This window comes from Danio rerio, chromosome 21 (genome assembly GCF_052040795.2).
Source record: "Danio rerio strain M-AB ecotype USA chromosome 21, GRCz13ab, whole genome shotgun sequence".
Lineage (NCBI taxonomy): Eukaryota > Metazoa > Chordata > Actinopteri > Cypriniformes > Danionidae > Danio > Danio rerio.
The window spans coordinates 230,001-245,000 of record NC_141041.1 but is presented as its reverse complement, the minus strand read 5'-3'; the positions used below and the strand labels follow the sequence as shown (position 1 = coordinate 245,000).

Here is a 15,000-nt window from a genome sequence, read left to right as displayed (position 1 = left end):
GCGCTGGTGCAGGACGGTGCGGTGAAGCCCAAGCTGCAGTGTGTGATGATGGACCGCTGTTTCTCCATGGTCACGGTGCAGAGCGAGGACAGCGGGATCCAGTGGGAGACCTGCTCCTCTTCCAGCCGCTGCGGCACGCCGTGGGCTTCAGACCTGACCTGCAGTCTCCGCTCACCTGCAGCCGCCGGCAGCATCATCGTCATCATGGATGAAGCCCTGAAGACCAGAAGAAACCGGAGGAACCGGTCCGAGAAAGCCAAATCTGCTCCTCAGGTCACCCTGGAGGTGCTGGCGGAGGCGGATCGGCCGGCGATGGTGGAGGTGTCCAAACCCAACTTGACTGAGGAGCCCGAGGAGCACAGAGCAGAAACACACCAGCAGATCTTCAGTCTAGTGTCTGAGGGCTCGGAGATCCTGAACATCATCGCTCCGGCCGGGGTCTCCACGGTGGATGAGGAGGAGAGCGGCGGCCTGGAGGATCAGCTGTATTACCTGCAGGAGACGCTGGCCGTGAAGCCCACAGAGACCCTGGAGGAGTCTGGAGATCTGCAGGAACAGCCTGAGGAGCGTCCTGCGGTTCCAGAACCGCCGGTGCCGGTGCCAGTGCCGCTCCCGCACATACAGGTGAACAGATCACACACACACACACATTTACAGTAACATCCAGATGCAGATCCACACACACACACACACACACACACACACACACACTTCAGGACACAATCACAGACACACGACCGAGACCTCACCACTGGTGGATTCATTATGGCTGGAGGTGCAGAGCTCTCAAGCCTCACACATTCCCAGCATGCTCTGCTTGCTCTTGTGTGTGTCGCCTCGTCTTGCTGATCACTGAATGCCTCCTCAACTGTAAGCCGCATTGGACTAAAGCATCTGCTGAATGACTGCATGCTCAATGATCTCACACGCCACTCCTGTATTCCTCCACTGAGATGTGAAGAGTCCGTTTACACAGGTAATGGACAATAAAGCATGAGGAGGCAGCCGCGGTCACAGATGTTGACATGTAGAGGTGTCCATCTAACAGAAGACTGCACTCTCTTATCTCCGGGAACTGATTGGATTGCAGAAAGATGCGTGTTGCTAACAAAATAAAGAACACTGATGAATGAGTGAAATCACAGTAGACAGGAGACACTCACCGACAGCCCCACCCTTAAGGACCGATAGACCCTCAAAGAAAGTGGACTGATAGCCCCGTGACTGGAGCCGCTTTCCACTGCACACGACATTTGGACAGGACTGTCAGAATACGCACAAATCTTCAGTGTTGTCTGCACCATGGAGAGAAGCTGTACTGGCGGTGTCTGAAATGAAGGAGTGCACAAGAGCCTTTACTCTCTGTGTGTTCAGCAGGGATGACTGAATGAACACTAGAAACTCAGACCGCTAAAGTATTGGAGGGAATGTGGAGACAGCGTTAAACATGCTCTTCATGAACACAGATGCTTGATTCATTAATTTTCTGAGTCCAAAATTAACGAAAAAACTACTATTTCTTACCTCTCACACGCGGACCTGCTTAGACATACATCACATCCGGGCAGCCGGACGCATACGCTCCAGTCGCAGGAGTTTAAACATTTCAATACTTCTGCAGCTCAAAACACATCCAAAAATTCTGCATACGGAGATGATCAGAACTCCACACAGCTCCCGCACTACTCTCCACTGGAAATGACTGATGTCCGCTCTGTCACTTGTCATTTGGCATGTGCAGTGGAAAGGAGGCTTGATAGCTCCACCCTAAATTACTGATAGCTCCACCTTAAAGGACTGATAGCTCCACCCTAAATTACTGATAGCTCCACCCTAAAGGACTGATAGCCCCACCCTAAAGGACTGATAGCTCTTCCCTAAAGGACTGATAGCTCCACCTTAAAGGACTGATAGCTCCACCCTAAAGGACTGATAGCTCCTCCCTTAATTACTGATAGTTCCGCCTTAAAGGACTGATAGCTCCACCCTAAAGGACTGATAGCTCCACCCTAAAGGACTGATAGCTCCTCCCTAAATTACTGATAGCTCCACCATAAAGGACTGATAGCTCCACCCTAAAGGACTGATAGCTCCACCCTAAAGGACTGATAGCTCCACCCTAAAGGACTGATAGCTCCACCCTAAAGGACTGATAGCTCCTCCCTAAATTACTGATAGCTCCACCATAAAGGACTGATAGCTCCACCCTAAAGGACTGATAGCTCCACCCTAAAGGACTGATAGCTCCTCCCTAAATTACTGATAGCTCCACCATAAAGGACTGATAGCTCCTCCCTAAATTACTGATAGCTCCACCATAAAGGAGTGATAGCTCCTCCCTAAATTACTGATAGCTCCACCATAAAGGACTGATAGCTCCTCCCTAAATTACTGATAGCTCCACCATAAAGGAGTGATAGCTCCTCCCTAAATTACTGATAGCTCCACCATAAAGGACTGATAGCTCCTCCCTAAATTACTGATAGCTCCACCATAAAGGAGTGATAGCTCCTCCCTAAATTACTGATAGCTCCACCATAAAGGACTGATAGCTCCTCCCTAAATTACTGATAGCTCCACCATAAAGGACTGATAGCTCCTCCCTAAATTACTGATAGCTCCACTATAAAGGACTGATAGCTCCTCCCTAAATTACTGATAGCTCCACCATAAAGGACTGATAGCTCCACCCTAAAGGACTGATAGCTCCACCCTAAAGGACTGATAGCTCCACCCTAAAGGACTGATAGCTCCACCCTAAAGGACTGATAGCTCCTCCCTAAATTACTGATAGCTCCACCATAAAGGACTGATAGCTCCACCCTAAAGGACTGATAGCTCCACCCTAAAGGACTGATAGCTCCTCCCTAAATTACTGATAGCTCCACCATAAAGGACTGATAGCTCCTCCCTAAATTACTGATAGCTCCACCATAAAGGAGTGATAGCTCCTCCCTAAATTACTGATAGCTCCACCATAAAGGACTGATAGCTCCTCCCTAAATTACTGATAGCTCCACCATAAAGGAGTGATAGCTCCTCCCTAAATTACTGATAGCTCCACCATAAAGGACTGATAGCTCCTCCCTAAATTACTGATAGCTCCACCATAAAGGAGTGATAGCTCCTCCCTAAATTACTGATAGCTCCACCATAAAGGACTGATAGCTCCTCCCTAAATTACTGATAGCTCCACCATAAAGGACTGATAGCTCCTCCCTAAATTACTGATAGCTCCACTATAAAGGACTGATAGCATGCCCCCAAAAAACTGCTAGCTCTGCCCTAAATGTCTGTTAGCTCCTTGAAAACTGACTAAGAGCTCCACCCTTAAGGACTGATAGCTCCTCCCTAAAGGACTGATAGCTCCTCCCTTAATTACTGATAGTTCCGCCTTAAAGGACTGATAGCTCCACCCTAAAGGACTGATAGCTCCACCCTAAAGGACTGATAGCTCCTCCCTAAATTACTGATAGTTCCACTATAAAGGACTGATAGCTCCACCCTAAAGGACTGATAGCTCCACCCTAAAGGACTGATAGCTCCACCCTAAAGGACTGATAGCTCCTCCCTAAATTACTGATAGCTCCACTATAAAGGACTGATAGCTCCACCCTAAAGGACTGATAGCTCCACCCTAAAGGACTGATAGCTCCACCCTAAAGGACTGATAGCTCCACCCTAAAGGACTGATAGCATGCCCCCAAAAAACTGATAGCTCTGCCCTAAATGTCTGTTAGCTCCTTGAAAACTGACTAAGAGCTCCACCCTTAAGGACTGATAGCTCCTAAAAAAGGACTGATAGCTCCGCCCTAAAGACTGATAGCTCCACCCTAAAGGACAGTTAGCCTTTCAAAAAAGACTGATAGCTCCACCTTAAAGGACTGATAGCTCCTGAAAAATGAACTAGTAGCCCCACCCTAAAAGACTGATAGCTCCACCCTAAATTACTGATAGCTCCGCCCTAAAAGACTGTTAGCACCTTGAAAAACGACTGAGAGCTCCGCCCTAAAAGACTGATAGCTCCGCCTTAAAGGACTGATAGCTCCTGAAAAATGAACTAATAGCCCCTCCCTAAAAGACTGATAGCTCCACCCAAAAGAACAGATAGCTCCGCCCTAAATGAGCATGTAAATGCAACAAAAACTTGTAAAACATGCAACAGAATGGTCTTTCTAAATTATTGTGAATGTTAAACTGAAGCTGAACCGTGTAACTGCACTTTTCATCTAATACTATAAAACATTAAGTGTATGCGTAATAAAAGGCTTATATATTGTTTGTTGCACGATGAGCTCTGCTAATCAGGCCTAACATAGACTATTAGCTATTCTGAACTATTATTAGTCCTTTTCATTTTACAAACGTCTCATTAAACAATCCTCAAAAGCCTGAAACTGACCTGAGATCAGGATAAAACGATGAAACTTGCTCAGTGATCACCCACTAGGGGGCGATCTGAGTGCGCCCACATGCCTGTCAGTCGGTCATGTGCATCACTGATGCAGGGCTGGCTGTGGCCTGGGTCGTGTGTCTGCAGCTGAATATCTCTGCAGGTTTCTCTGCGCATGTGACATCAGCTCGTCTTCTGTCAGCTCATTATAGATGCTTATATTAGTGATCTGTGTTCTTCCACTGAGCAGTGATGTGGGCGACAGGATCCATCTGCACACTGTAATAGAGTGCTTTCAGAAGGGTTGCTCTACTCCACCTGTACTCTACTCGCACTGCATGTTTGTGGAAGTGCTGCTGCTGTATGACTGTGATGTTTCCACCGCTACAGCTGACCCGCAGAGCAGCCAGTGAAGATTACTTCGAGAAGTTCACACTTCTGGACAGCCGAGCGCCGTCAGGAGCCGCAGCGCTGGAGGAAGCACCGCCGCACACACAGGTTATTAACACAGCACTGCATTCTCTGAGTGTCTGGCATTCTCTGTACGCTTCTCTTCAGTTTCACATTGCTTCACTGACCGTTTCGTTCCTTTCATTCTGTCCACATATTATACTTAGCTTTATACAACTTCAGCTTTAGCTCATAGCGCGCTATCATACACCCGGCGCAGTGTGGCGCAAGGTGCGGCGCAATAGTCTTTTGGTAGTTTCAGCTTAGCGCAAGAGTGGTTTTGAGGCGTTGCGCTACGCTGTTTAAATAGCAAATGCATTAGCGCTCATATGTGCGCTCATAGGCGTTCTGCTCTAAAAAGGAAGGTGTTCTGAGGCGGACTGCTGGCGCGTCGCTATTTTGAGAAACTATCATAGATTTTTCATTACACCAAAACAAACCCGGTCTAAACTCCAGCGCAGAGTTGCGCCTCGCTTACACACTGCTTAATACACACAAGAGAGCAATAGGCAAACATCTTTACATGTGAAAACATTTAAATATTAAGGATATATATAGGATATAATAAGAATAGACATAGGATATAAATATAAAGGGTTAAAATATTACAAAACACATTATTTTCTAGCCTACATAAATATGAAAAATCACTGCTTTATGTCTTCTTCATCTCGGGAGGCTTTTTCAGTTCATTCATAACAATTTGCTTTTGTATAATGTTATTATTATTAGCAGTATTATTTATTATATCCATATTTATATTTGTTTTATTAAAAACAAGCTTAGATTTGTCCACCTGTCAGGTTTTATATTTGTTCTCATTTGTAAGTCGCTTTGGATAAAAGCGTCTGCTAAATGACTAAATGTAAATGTTTTAGACCATATCGGGCGCAGCATGTGTATTTGGATATAACTCAGGTTTCTGAGCACACTTCATTATTATTGTTCATTTATTCGTTTGCTGGAAATTAGAACTGAATTTAGAAATAGTTTTGAAACGAATATTTGCGCTTAACAATTGCAATTAATTATTTATAGACTAATTGATGTCTGTGTGTAAAGGTTTCCCTATCCAAGAGCGAAAGTGAAAGTAGATCCATTATCTCTCATTGTCACGAAAAAATGAGAAAATGACAAAACTGTTCACTGTTTGCTTGTGAAATGCTCAGTTTTTCCACTTAGACTTACTTCACGTCCTGTAAATAGCGAATGCGCTCTTGGCGTGACGCAGCTGACTCTTAAAGGGAATGGGAGATGAGACTCTGATTGGATTATTCTCAAAACACACCTATAACTTATTAAGAAAATAAGCTCAACTTTTTAGACCATGTGCCATCGCGCAAAGCGGATTTTCCCGTCCTTAAATTAGCAAAAACGCATCCTGACACGCCCTGAAAGCCTTTGCGCCCTGTGCTTTGCGCTCTGCACATGGACCGTCAAAATAGAGCCCAGAGTGTCTCAGAGTGTCGACTACAGTTAAGTGTTTACACAGATTAGAATTACGAATAATTACTTATTAATGATGACACATGCAGGTAAATATGCCTAGTTTATAGATGTTGTCAGTTCAGAATAGCTGTATTGTGTGTGTAAAGTGTTTTTGTTTATAATCATGCGCGGGACTGATGTGTTTGGCGCCATCTACAGGAACTCCTCTAAATAGCCACAGGCTCTATCATTACTCAGGTCCAGTGCAGGGATGATTCTGGATAACTCATGACTGAATTCAGCCAGCTTTAGTTGATCAGTGACTGACAGTGTTCCTGATGAACAGTTGTGGTGTACTAATATAACCTTGCGCCACACAGGAGAGCGGCGAGCAGCAGGAGGAGAAGGCGGATCCTCCAGAAGAGGAAGCTCCCTCAGAAGTGCGCACTGCGGTCAGCATGCTGGACATCTCCGGAGAACATCTGGACGACGTGTTTTACGGCGGAGGTGGAGACCCGATGGATCACGACTCTGCGTCCACCAGGGGGCGAGAATCAAGCAAGCCCTCAGTGAAGGAGAGCGGCAGCGCTCTGTTCACCACTGAAGAACCCGTTCTGACACCCGTATTCCTTCCTGAAGGGCCTCCGAAGATCATCGACCAGATCCTGCTGGAGGAGCCCAAAGCGCTGGCGTTCCTGTACTCGGACCTGTACGCGGACGCCGTCGGCTCCAGAGCCAAGCGCAGCGAGGATGAGGATGAAGACGCCGCCTCGGAGAAGTCCTTCCACAGCCAGCAGTCGGACTCTGAGGACAGAGGATACCTGGAGAAGTTTGTGCTGAAGGTGGAGGCTCCACGGGGGCCCGAGAGAATCCTGAAGCCGGAGCCGGCTCATGTGGAGCCGCAGGGGCCCGTCAGACTAGCCGGATATCTGGAGGACCACCGAGAGCAAGAAGCAGGAGGAGAAAAGCATGAGGAGGAGACAGAGGAGATCACAGACTTCTTCAGAAACAGCGCATCCTCATCACCATGCCAACCTGCGGAGCCGGAGCCGGAAGAGGAGCCGCTCACCATCAGGACACCTCGGGTCAGCTTTAAAGACACCGATACACACACCAGCCACCCTCACACACTCTCAGAGGACACACACACACTGGCAGACGAGACTGAGGACTTCTCGGATGAGTTCCTCCCGGTGGAGATCAGTGAGGACTGTCCGGCGTGGGAGGAGAAGCTGCCGGCGCTCAGAGCTGCTGCGCTCAAATCAGATGAAGGAAAGCGGAAACCCAGCGATAAACCAGTCCTGACCCAGAGTCCGGCGAGAGCCGCGAGCGCTCCACACAAACCCTTCCTGGACCTGAGCGCACTGATGCCTGTGGAGGAGCAGGAGGAGGACACGGCAGAGGTTAGAGGTCAGCCCACAGACGCTTCACTGTCTGAAACGGCTCATGATGGAGATGCTGGATCTCCCTCTCTCCCTCCGACACACAACTGATGTGAAAATACAATGAGACTCAGCCGACATGTTGATTTGTGAATGACTCTCAGTGGATACAGCACCTGTGGTGTAGAGCCGCACCTGCTGGACATGTAGAGTACTGCACTACACCTGCAGTTCAGGTTACTCTCAGTGTGCACAGTTCAGTCATGATTCAGTTCCTCTTCATCAGACGGTGCCGCAGCAGCTGAACACTGAGGAAGTTCTAGTCGAGTGAAAGGCTTGAGTCCAGCGATGCAATAACACACACGCAGATCAACTCTGTGGCTGATTTAGATGTTGAAACCTTAGAAACAGACGTCTGTAAGTGCTCTACTGTCACTCATTTGTGAATATTCGCAGGTGGCTGGATTATTATGGCCTGTATTTTTCTGATCAAACACTTCATCATGGCTTGAACACTCTGCTGGTGCATGAACAGATCATATTCAGCATAACTCGTCTCATTTAACAGATGTTGCTCACGTGTGTGTGCGTGTGTGTGTGTGTGTGTGTGTGTGTGTTCAGATTTGTATATAATACTTTATGAACACTCTAAAAAATACTCTTTAGACCCAACAAAAAAATAAAAAAATACGCAACAGTTTGCATCGATATTTTCAAGTTACAATCTGACAAAATTAAGTTCAGACAACAACCTTCATTATGTTAGCCGAACGACCTGTTCCTCCTCAATCAGAGGCTTTTTTACATGGCATAAACTTTATTTTTTAAGTTGGGTACTCAAAAAAATGAAGTTGTTTCAACTAATGTTTTTTAAATTAAAATGTAAAATAACTCCAGTGTCATGTACTGAACTATAATTATACATGCAGGTTTCCAAGTTTAGAAGCTCAAATAAATGAAGCAGCTGAAATTGTTAGATATTTTTGTACGATTTTAAATTGATTGTTTTAGTCACTTGTAAGAAATACATTTAACAACAACATTTTTGTTTTCCAGTAATTTCTTATTCATTTTAAACCCCAGTTTTCAGTATTTTACAAAACAAAAATGTGAACTGACCCAAATAAACAGTATGACAAACACCAAAAACATCAGTGCATGGACTTACAGATACAAAACAACATCAAGTGCAACAAACTGAGCCAAATCTACTCTGAAATACGTGGAGACTTCAGCAAATACTGCTCTGGAGACGCATTACTGTTGCACTGGGCTTCAGTCCATCAAGTTTGAGAAACTTCACAAGTATGTTTAAGTTCCTTGAGGAAGCTGAGATTCAGACTATATATAATGCCCATCAGCAGAGCACTGGAGATTTCCATTCCATTTAGCATTCTGATGCCCTCAACCATGATGGTTTCCATCTTGTGGTTAAATTCCAAATTAGACAGATCACCAATGATGGACATGGTCATCACTTCCCTCTCAACCTCCTCCTCAAATTCTTGTGTATTCAAGAAAAGCGAGAAAAAAACACTGCTAACACTAACTGTATTTACCAGGAGTCGCCAACACTCGAGTGGAATAGAGAAAACTGACTTAGAACCTAAATAAAACTCATATATCTCACCTTAAGATGTCCTTTGTGCCAAACAGTCTGCCTAAAAGTTGTCTGGAGGAGCTTTAAAACCCAGAACTCCATTTGTGTGGAAAAATGTGGTTATCAACCCAATTTCTCTGCATTACTACAAGTTAAATATTGTTTCAAACTAATTAACAGACACATTTCCCTTTAAATAGATTTCTTTTTAGTTATGTAATTAATTCAACATTCTCCTGTTGTGAAAACTTAATTAAATTATTCTGGCAAATTAAAAGTTCAATCTAATCAGCAATTTAGAATTGTTAGATTACAACAAATATTAAACTAGTCGTAGCAGACCTCTTGAGTTATTTTTACATTACATTAGCCAAACACTCATGGCCAGCTGGTTGAATTCAACAGGTAAATGTGAATATATATATACATAGACATACTTTTACCCAGAGTGGAAGAAATCGACCCAACAGCACACAAGGGGTTAAGTGCAGGAAATGCAGACTCTGCTGATCAACATCACTCATTAATAAATGTGAACGCTCACCTGCTGCTCAGGTAGAATCAGGATCAGGATCCACTTCAGATCTGCTTCCACCAGCTCCAGATGAAGAGAGACATCATGAAACACAAAGCTCACATCATCATGCAATATACACATATATTAAGAGCCGGGGGGTGAACACTTTCACAAACTAATCATCAACAGTAATTGCACTTGTTTGTGCCAATGGCGTAGTGGAAAGTGCATCGACACATGCACTTTAGTGCTTACGGCGACCCGAGTTTGATTCCTGCCCTGAGGTCCTACGCCGATCCTTCCCCTCTCTCTGCTCCCCGTGCTTTCCTGTCAATTTCTCTACTGTCCTATCCAATAAAGGTGAAAACCCAGAATCAGTCAATAAATAAAGTGCACATAATCTGTAATCTGGGAAACATGCATGTTCTGTCTGTTATTGCTGAACTAAACTGAAAACAATATTTCCACAACATGAGAACAGATGCTGCCATCTTCCTCCTGTGTGAAGGTTTCCAGCACCGCTCTTAAAGCCTGCCGTTTCCTTCAGGAGCATCAGATTAAGACTTTACACCTTCTTTAATGACAGCGAGTCCATCAATCATCCCCAGAAGCTGCTCAGTAAATATATCTGCTAATGAACAGTGCTCGTGTTTATTTGCTTTATGGGATGCTGATCTGTCCACTTCTGATGATGAATTCAACTCTACAGTTTAACAAAGTGACTTTTATTGACATTTAAGTCATTTAAAATAATATGAGAGATAATATCTAGAAAAATAAGTGTGTAAAATAACACACTACTAACCCCAACCCCAACCTAACAGTCTACTGATAATCTGATGAGAATGAGATGCAAAATAACTTAAATTCAACAAACTGACCCTCAAAGTAAAGTGTGACCTTATGAGGTTTCTGTAGCGTAACATACACCACCAACCTGGACAATACAGCCCTGCACGCATGCAGAAAACACACAGTTCACACACTGTTCAAGATTAAAAGCTGCAGGAGAAAGATCAAGATCCCATAATGCAGTTCAACAGCAGAAATAAATGCAGGAAAAGAAAAGCACGAATCCCAAAATGAGGAAATCTGCTAAAGTCCAGATGTTATCAGAGCACAGTCACTGCTGGACAGAGTTCAGATCTGCAGGAGATGCTGGAACACTGAAGATGGAGGATAAAACTGCCTCAGTTGAACTGTTCACTCATCAGCACACAGCAGAAAACACTGAAGATCATCAGCACAACCAGCTCAATCAACAGGCATCTTCTAGGCCAGGGGTGTCAAACTCAATTCCTGGAGGGCTGAAGCCCTGCACAGTTTAGTTCCAACCCTGCTCCAACACACTTACCTGTAGGTTTCAGACAAGCCTGAAGGACTCAATTAGTTTGATCAGGTGTGTTTAATTAGGGTTGGAACTAAACTGTGCAGAGCTGCGGCCCTCCAGGAACTGAGTTTGACACCTGTGATCTAGACATACTGTCATGGGCTAAACACATGTGTTGTTTCCTGAAGGAGAAACTCGCGTCATGTTGACTCATTATTTCTGAACACAACACTATATTATCTGCTGGTCTGGGAAATGCTGAGAGTTTGTCAATATTCAGACTGGAAACGAGACAGAAACTCTGAGTAAGAGGAGCATTCTGCAGTGTTTGTGAAGCACTGATGTAAGATCTCTTCTTCAGGACAGGACTGAATAAAGACCTGCATTTTAAATGATCCCTGTTGGAAAGGGCTGTGTAAACTGAACACTACAGCAGTCTGTCTGTCTGTCTATGCATGTATACTGCAGAGACATTTATGCATTGAACAGACACTTTAATCCAGCCTCTATTTCACTGAAGCTCTGAACTGAAGATAAGATCGTCTTTGCTAATACCACACATTATACACCATTATCTATAATTAATACCCAGTTTATAGTATATATCTCTGTTAAATATTTCCCAGATGATGTTGAACAGATTGAGGAAATGTTCACAGTGTGTCTGATAATGTTTGTTCTTCTGATTAGTTTTATTTGGGCTAGAATAAAAGCAGTTTTTAATAGTTTAAACAGCATTTTAAGCTCAACATTATTCGCTCTTTAAGCTATATTTGTTTCTGATAGTCTCCAGAACAAACCATCATTATACAATAACTTGCCTAATTACCCTAACCTGCCTAGTTCCCCTAATTACCCTAGTGAAGCCTTTACATGTCACTTTAAGCTGTATAGAAGTGTCTTGAAGAATATCTAGTCTAATATTATTTACTGTCATCATGATGAAGAGGAAATAAATCAGTTATTAGAGATGAGTTATGAACACTGTTATGATTAGAGATGTGCTGGAGAAATCTGCTCTCCGTTACACAGAAATTGGGGAGGGGGGGTATTTCAGACTTCAACAGTGAGTGTAGAGTTCCTCTGCATAAACAGATGGAAGAGTTTTCTGCAAGTGTCCTCTTCAACACTCAATGCTTCTCAACACTACCGAAAGCTCCAGGTTTATGATGTGCACAACACAAAGCAAATAAACTCTTCATCTGATCACTTCTGCACGAGTGCAGTAAAGATCATTCTGTTGAACAGCATCTGAAAATAAACCCCTTCAACACATTAAACCAAAACTGCTTTCGCAACAACAAATGAAGCAATCCTCCATTAAACAGGCCTGCGGACGCTTCAGTAATGGGCTATATGCAGAGCCGGTGCTCTTCTGCCAATGATCATCTTCTGGTGAAAGCTTAATGTGACTATTGTCCGTTTCAGAAGGTTTCTTTTACAGCACTGATGTGGTAATGTCATTGAAATACATTCAGTTAAATAGTTAAACAGGGTCCTGGAGGGCCGGTGTCCTGCACAGTTCAGCTTCATCTTCCTTCAACACATCCGCCTGGAAGATTCTAGTTCTCTGAAAGCGCTCGATTAGCCTGCTCCGGTGGGTTTAATTGGGGTTGGAACTGAAATATGCAGCACACCGGCCCTCCAGGATCGGGTTTGGACACCTCTGGTGTAGATTAGGATGAGCAGGCGAGTGCAGAAACTCCATTGGAAACACTGGGGTACAAGAAAATGGTCATGTTTTCAGCACATGGCGGGGAAAATGTAATGTAACACAGTGCCTCTGGTGTGGTCTGAGACCCACTTCACATCATATACCCATCAGGCAGAGGAGATCACTGATTTTTAAAGAAATCAGACCTTGAACATGGCCATTTCATAATAGAAAGACGTTAGTAGAAGTACAGTACAGATAATTAAACATCTAAAATAATGAAGAGTCTGTTTAAATTCATGATGTAGACTCAGTTCACCCAAATATGAGCATTCCCTCATCATCTCCTCACACTCGAGCGCTTCAGCATTTATAAAGATCTCCATCCTGTCAGCATTCACTCACTAATGTTCACTCCTGAGAGTCTCCTTCAGCTCAACACGAAGGAAGATATCCTGAGGAATGCTGGAGAAAACTCTGACAGGTTTGAATATTAATGACATATTATGAATATTAATTGATTTTCAGCTGAACTGTGCCTTTAATGAGATTAAACAGAGACTCTATAGTGTAGTTTATACTGTACTAAACACCAGCAGCAGGAAATGAAGACAGCAGCAGACCAGCGGAACAGAGTGTTGGACAACTATTATTATCATCATCATCATCATGAATATTCATCTCTCTTTACAGCCAGTGTTGTGTAGACGTCTGACTTCAGTACATCACGGGTTTATTGCAGTTCAGAGCGGTGTAGAAAAACAAGCGGCACATTGAACAGCAGATAAAGCAGGTCTGACCGCTCGCGCCGCTCCCACACCTTCAGGAGAGCACAAATAAAAGAGGATATGAGGATTAAAAACACAACGCAGGAGAAAGAGGAGCTCCAGACGAGCAGAGAACCACTGTACTGATGAAGCGTCCACTGCCGGCAGCCTTCACAGGAGTGTTTACATCAGAACATCCAGAGAACGCTCAGAAAACATCCAGAGAACATTCCAACAACGTTCAGAGAACATCCCGAAAATGTCCAGAGAACATGCAGAGAACATTGAGAGAGGTGTCCTCCAGAGATGCTCCTGATGTCCTGATCACACCGATCCATCAGACGATTGATGATCACAGAGAGCAGAACCATGAGGAGATTCATCAAGCTTATACTGGACACACACACACACACACACACACACATCTGCACACATCCTGTGTCTCTGATGAACCATCTCTCACACACACACTCATACACACACACACTCGGGCACATAACAAATAAAAACAAAGAAAAACACCCCTAGATATCGCAGCTGTTGCCGCGGCCCATGTGCAACACAGAAAGGTGCCCGACACACACACACACACACACACACACACACACACACACACACACACTCTGCTGGGCTCACTGTAGTGTGTTCTGGAGTGTGTTTCTCCTGAACGCTGCTGTCAGACAGTGAAGATCCTCACGCAGGTGTTTCTCTCGCTTTACCTGCTGGTGTCCATCGGGTCCTCCTTAAAGCTCTCACACTGCTCCATCACTTTACTGCACACACACACACACACACACACACACACACACACACAGTAAATGTACAGTAATATTGACTACCATAGTAAGCAGTGGTGTAACGGATCACAGATCTCACAGTTGGGATCACACTACGGTTATTGGGTCACGCACTGAGTCAGTTTTGTTTCAGCATGAGGGGGCAGACAGACGTCACTGCCTCAACATTTATTAGAAACACAGCAATGAAAGAAATGTTGAGCTTCAACAAACTGAACTTGTAAACTGTAATCTTATTAAAAATGTACACAAAACACTTTGAGGACGGAGCTTCAGTACTGATGATGATAAATCCAGCACTGTAATCCATCACAGCTCGTCATGATCCTGTGTTTGGCTCATGTTGATGAATGATTGAGTGACTCACACTGACAGCACGCTTCACTGCTCCAGGCATCATCTGTGCTGTTATTCAGTGGTGTATTTCTGCTGGTTTAACAGAGTAACTGCTACAGCTTTCATTTTGAGCGTCAGGTTTCCTGTACTCTACATTTCTGTGTTGTTTGATTGCTGGTAACTCAGAATTAACTCTAAAAAAGTCCTAATAAAAGACTGAGGGCTCTATTCTAATGATCTATGCCAAAGTCTGTGTGCATCCAAATTAAGGGGGGCCGGAGGGGGGCAAACTAGAACCGCACTGCTATGAGTCCATCTTGCGCATTATTGCGCCCGGTGTATGATT

General features: G+C 44.3%; 2 protein-coding genes and 1 long non-coding RNA gene across 4 annotated transcripts in view; 2 read left to right on the top strand and 1 right to left on the bottom strand.

Moving 5' to 3' along the window:
• The window catches only part of si:ch1073-398f15.1, an 11,612-nt gene extending 2,917 nt beyond the window's left edge, over positions 1-8,695 (top strand). Inside the window, exons 1-4 of one of the 2 annotated variants that reach the window (XM_087300436.1) lie at positions 1-2,243; positions 3,257-3,783; positions 4,068-4,891; positions 6,652-8,695. The exon at positions 1-2,243 is cut by the window's left edge and continues 7 nt beyond it. In XM_087300436.1, the coding sequence (XP_087156562.1) occupies positions 4,757-4,891; positions 6,652-7,764 (1,248 nt within the window). In that variant the 5' untranslated portion in view covers positions 1-2,243; positions 3,257-3,783; positions 4,068-4,756 and the 3' untranslated portion in view covers positions 7,765-8,695. The remainder of the gene's footprint in view (positions 2,244-3,256; positions 3,784-4,067; positions 4,892-6,651) is intronic. The other variant, XM_087300435.1, reaches the window with a different exon arrangement.
• Positions 8,696-9,695: 1,000 nt separating this feature from the next.
• Positions 9,696-12,313, top strand: LOC147838670 (uncharacterized). Its single transcript, XR_015519762.1, has 2 exons — positions 9,696-11,731; positions 12,144-12,313. It is a non-coding gene; the product is annotated as an uncharacterized LOC147838670 (long non-coding RNA).
• A 1,072-nt stretch (positions 12,314-13,385) lies between these two features.
• Positions 13,386-15,000, bottom strand: part of zer1 (zyg-11 related, cell cycle regulator) — a 16,830-nt gene continuing 15,215 nt past the window's right edge. Inside the window, 1 exon segment of the mRNA NM_212901.1 lies at positions 13,386-14,294. Coding sequence (NP_998066.1) covers positions 14,237-14,294 — 58 coding nt within the window. The 3' untranslated portion in view covers positions 13,386-14,236.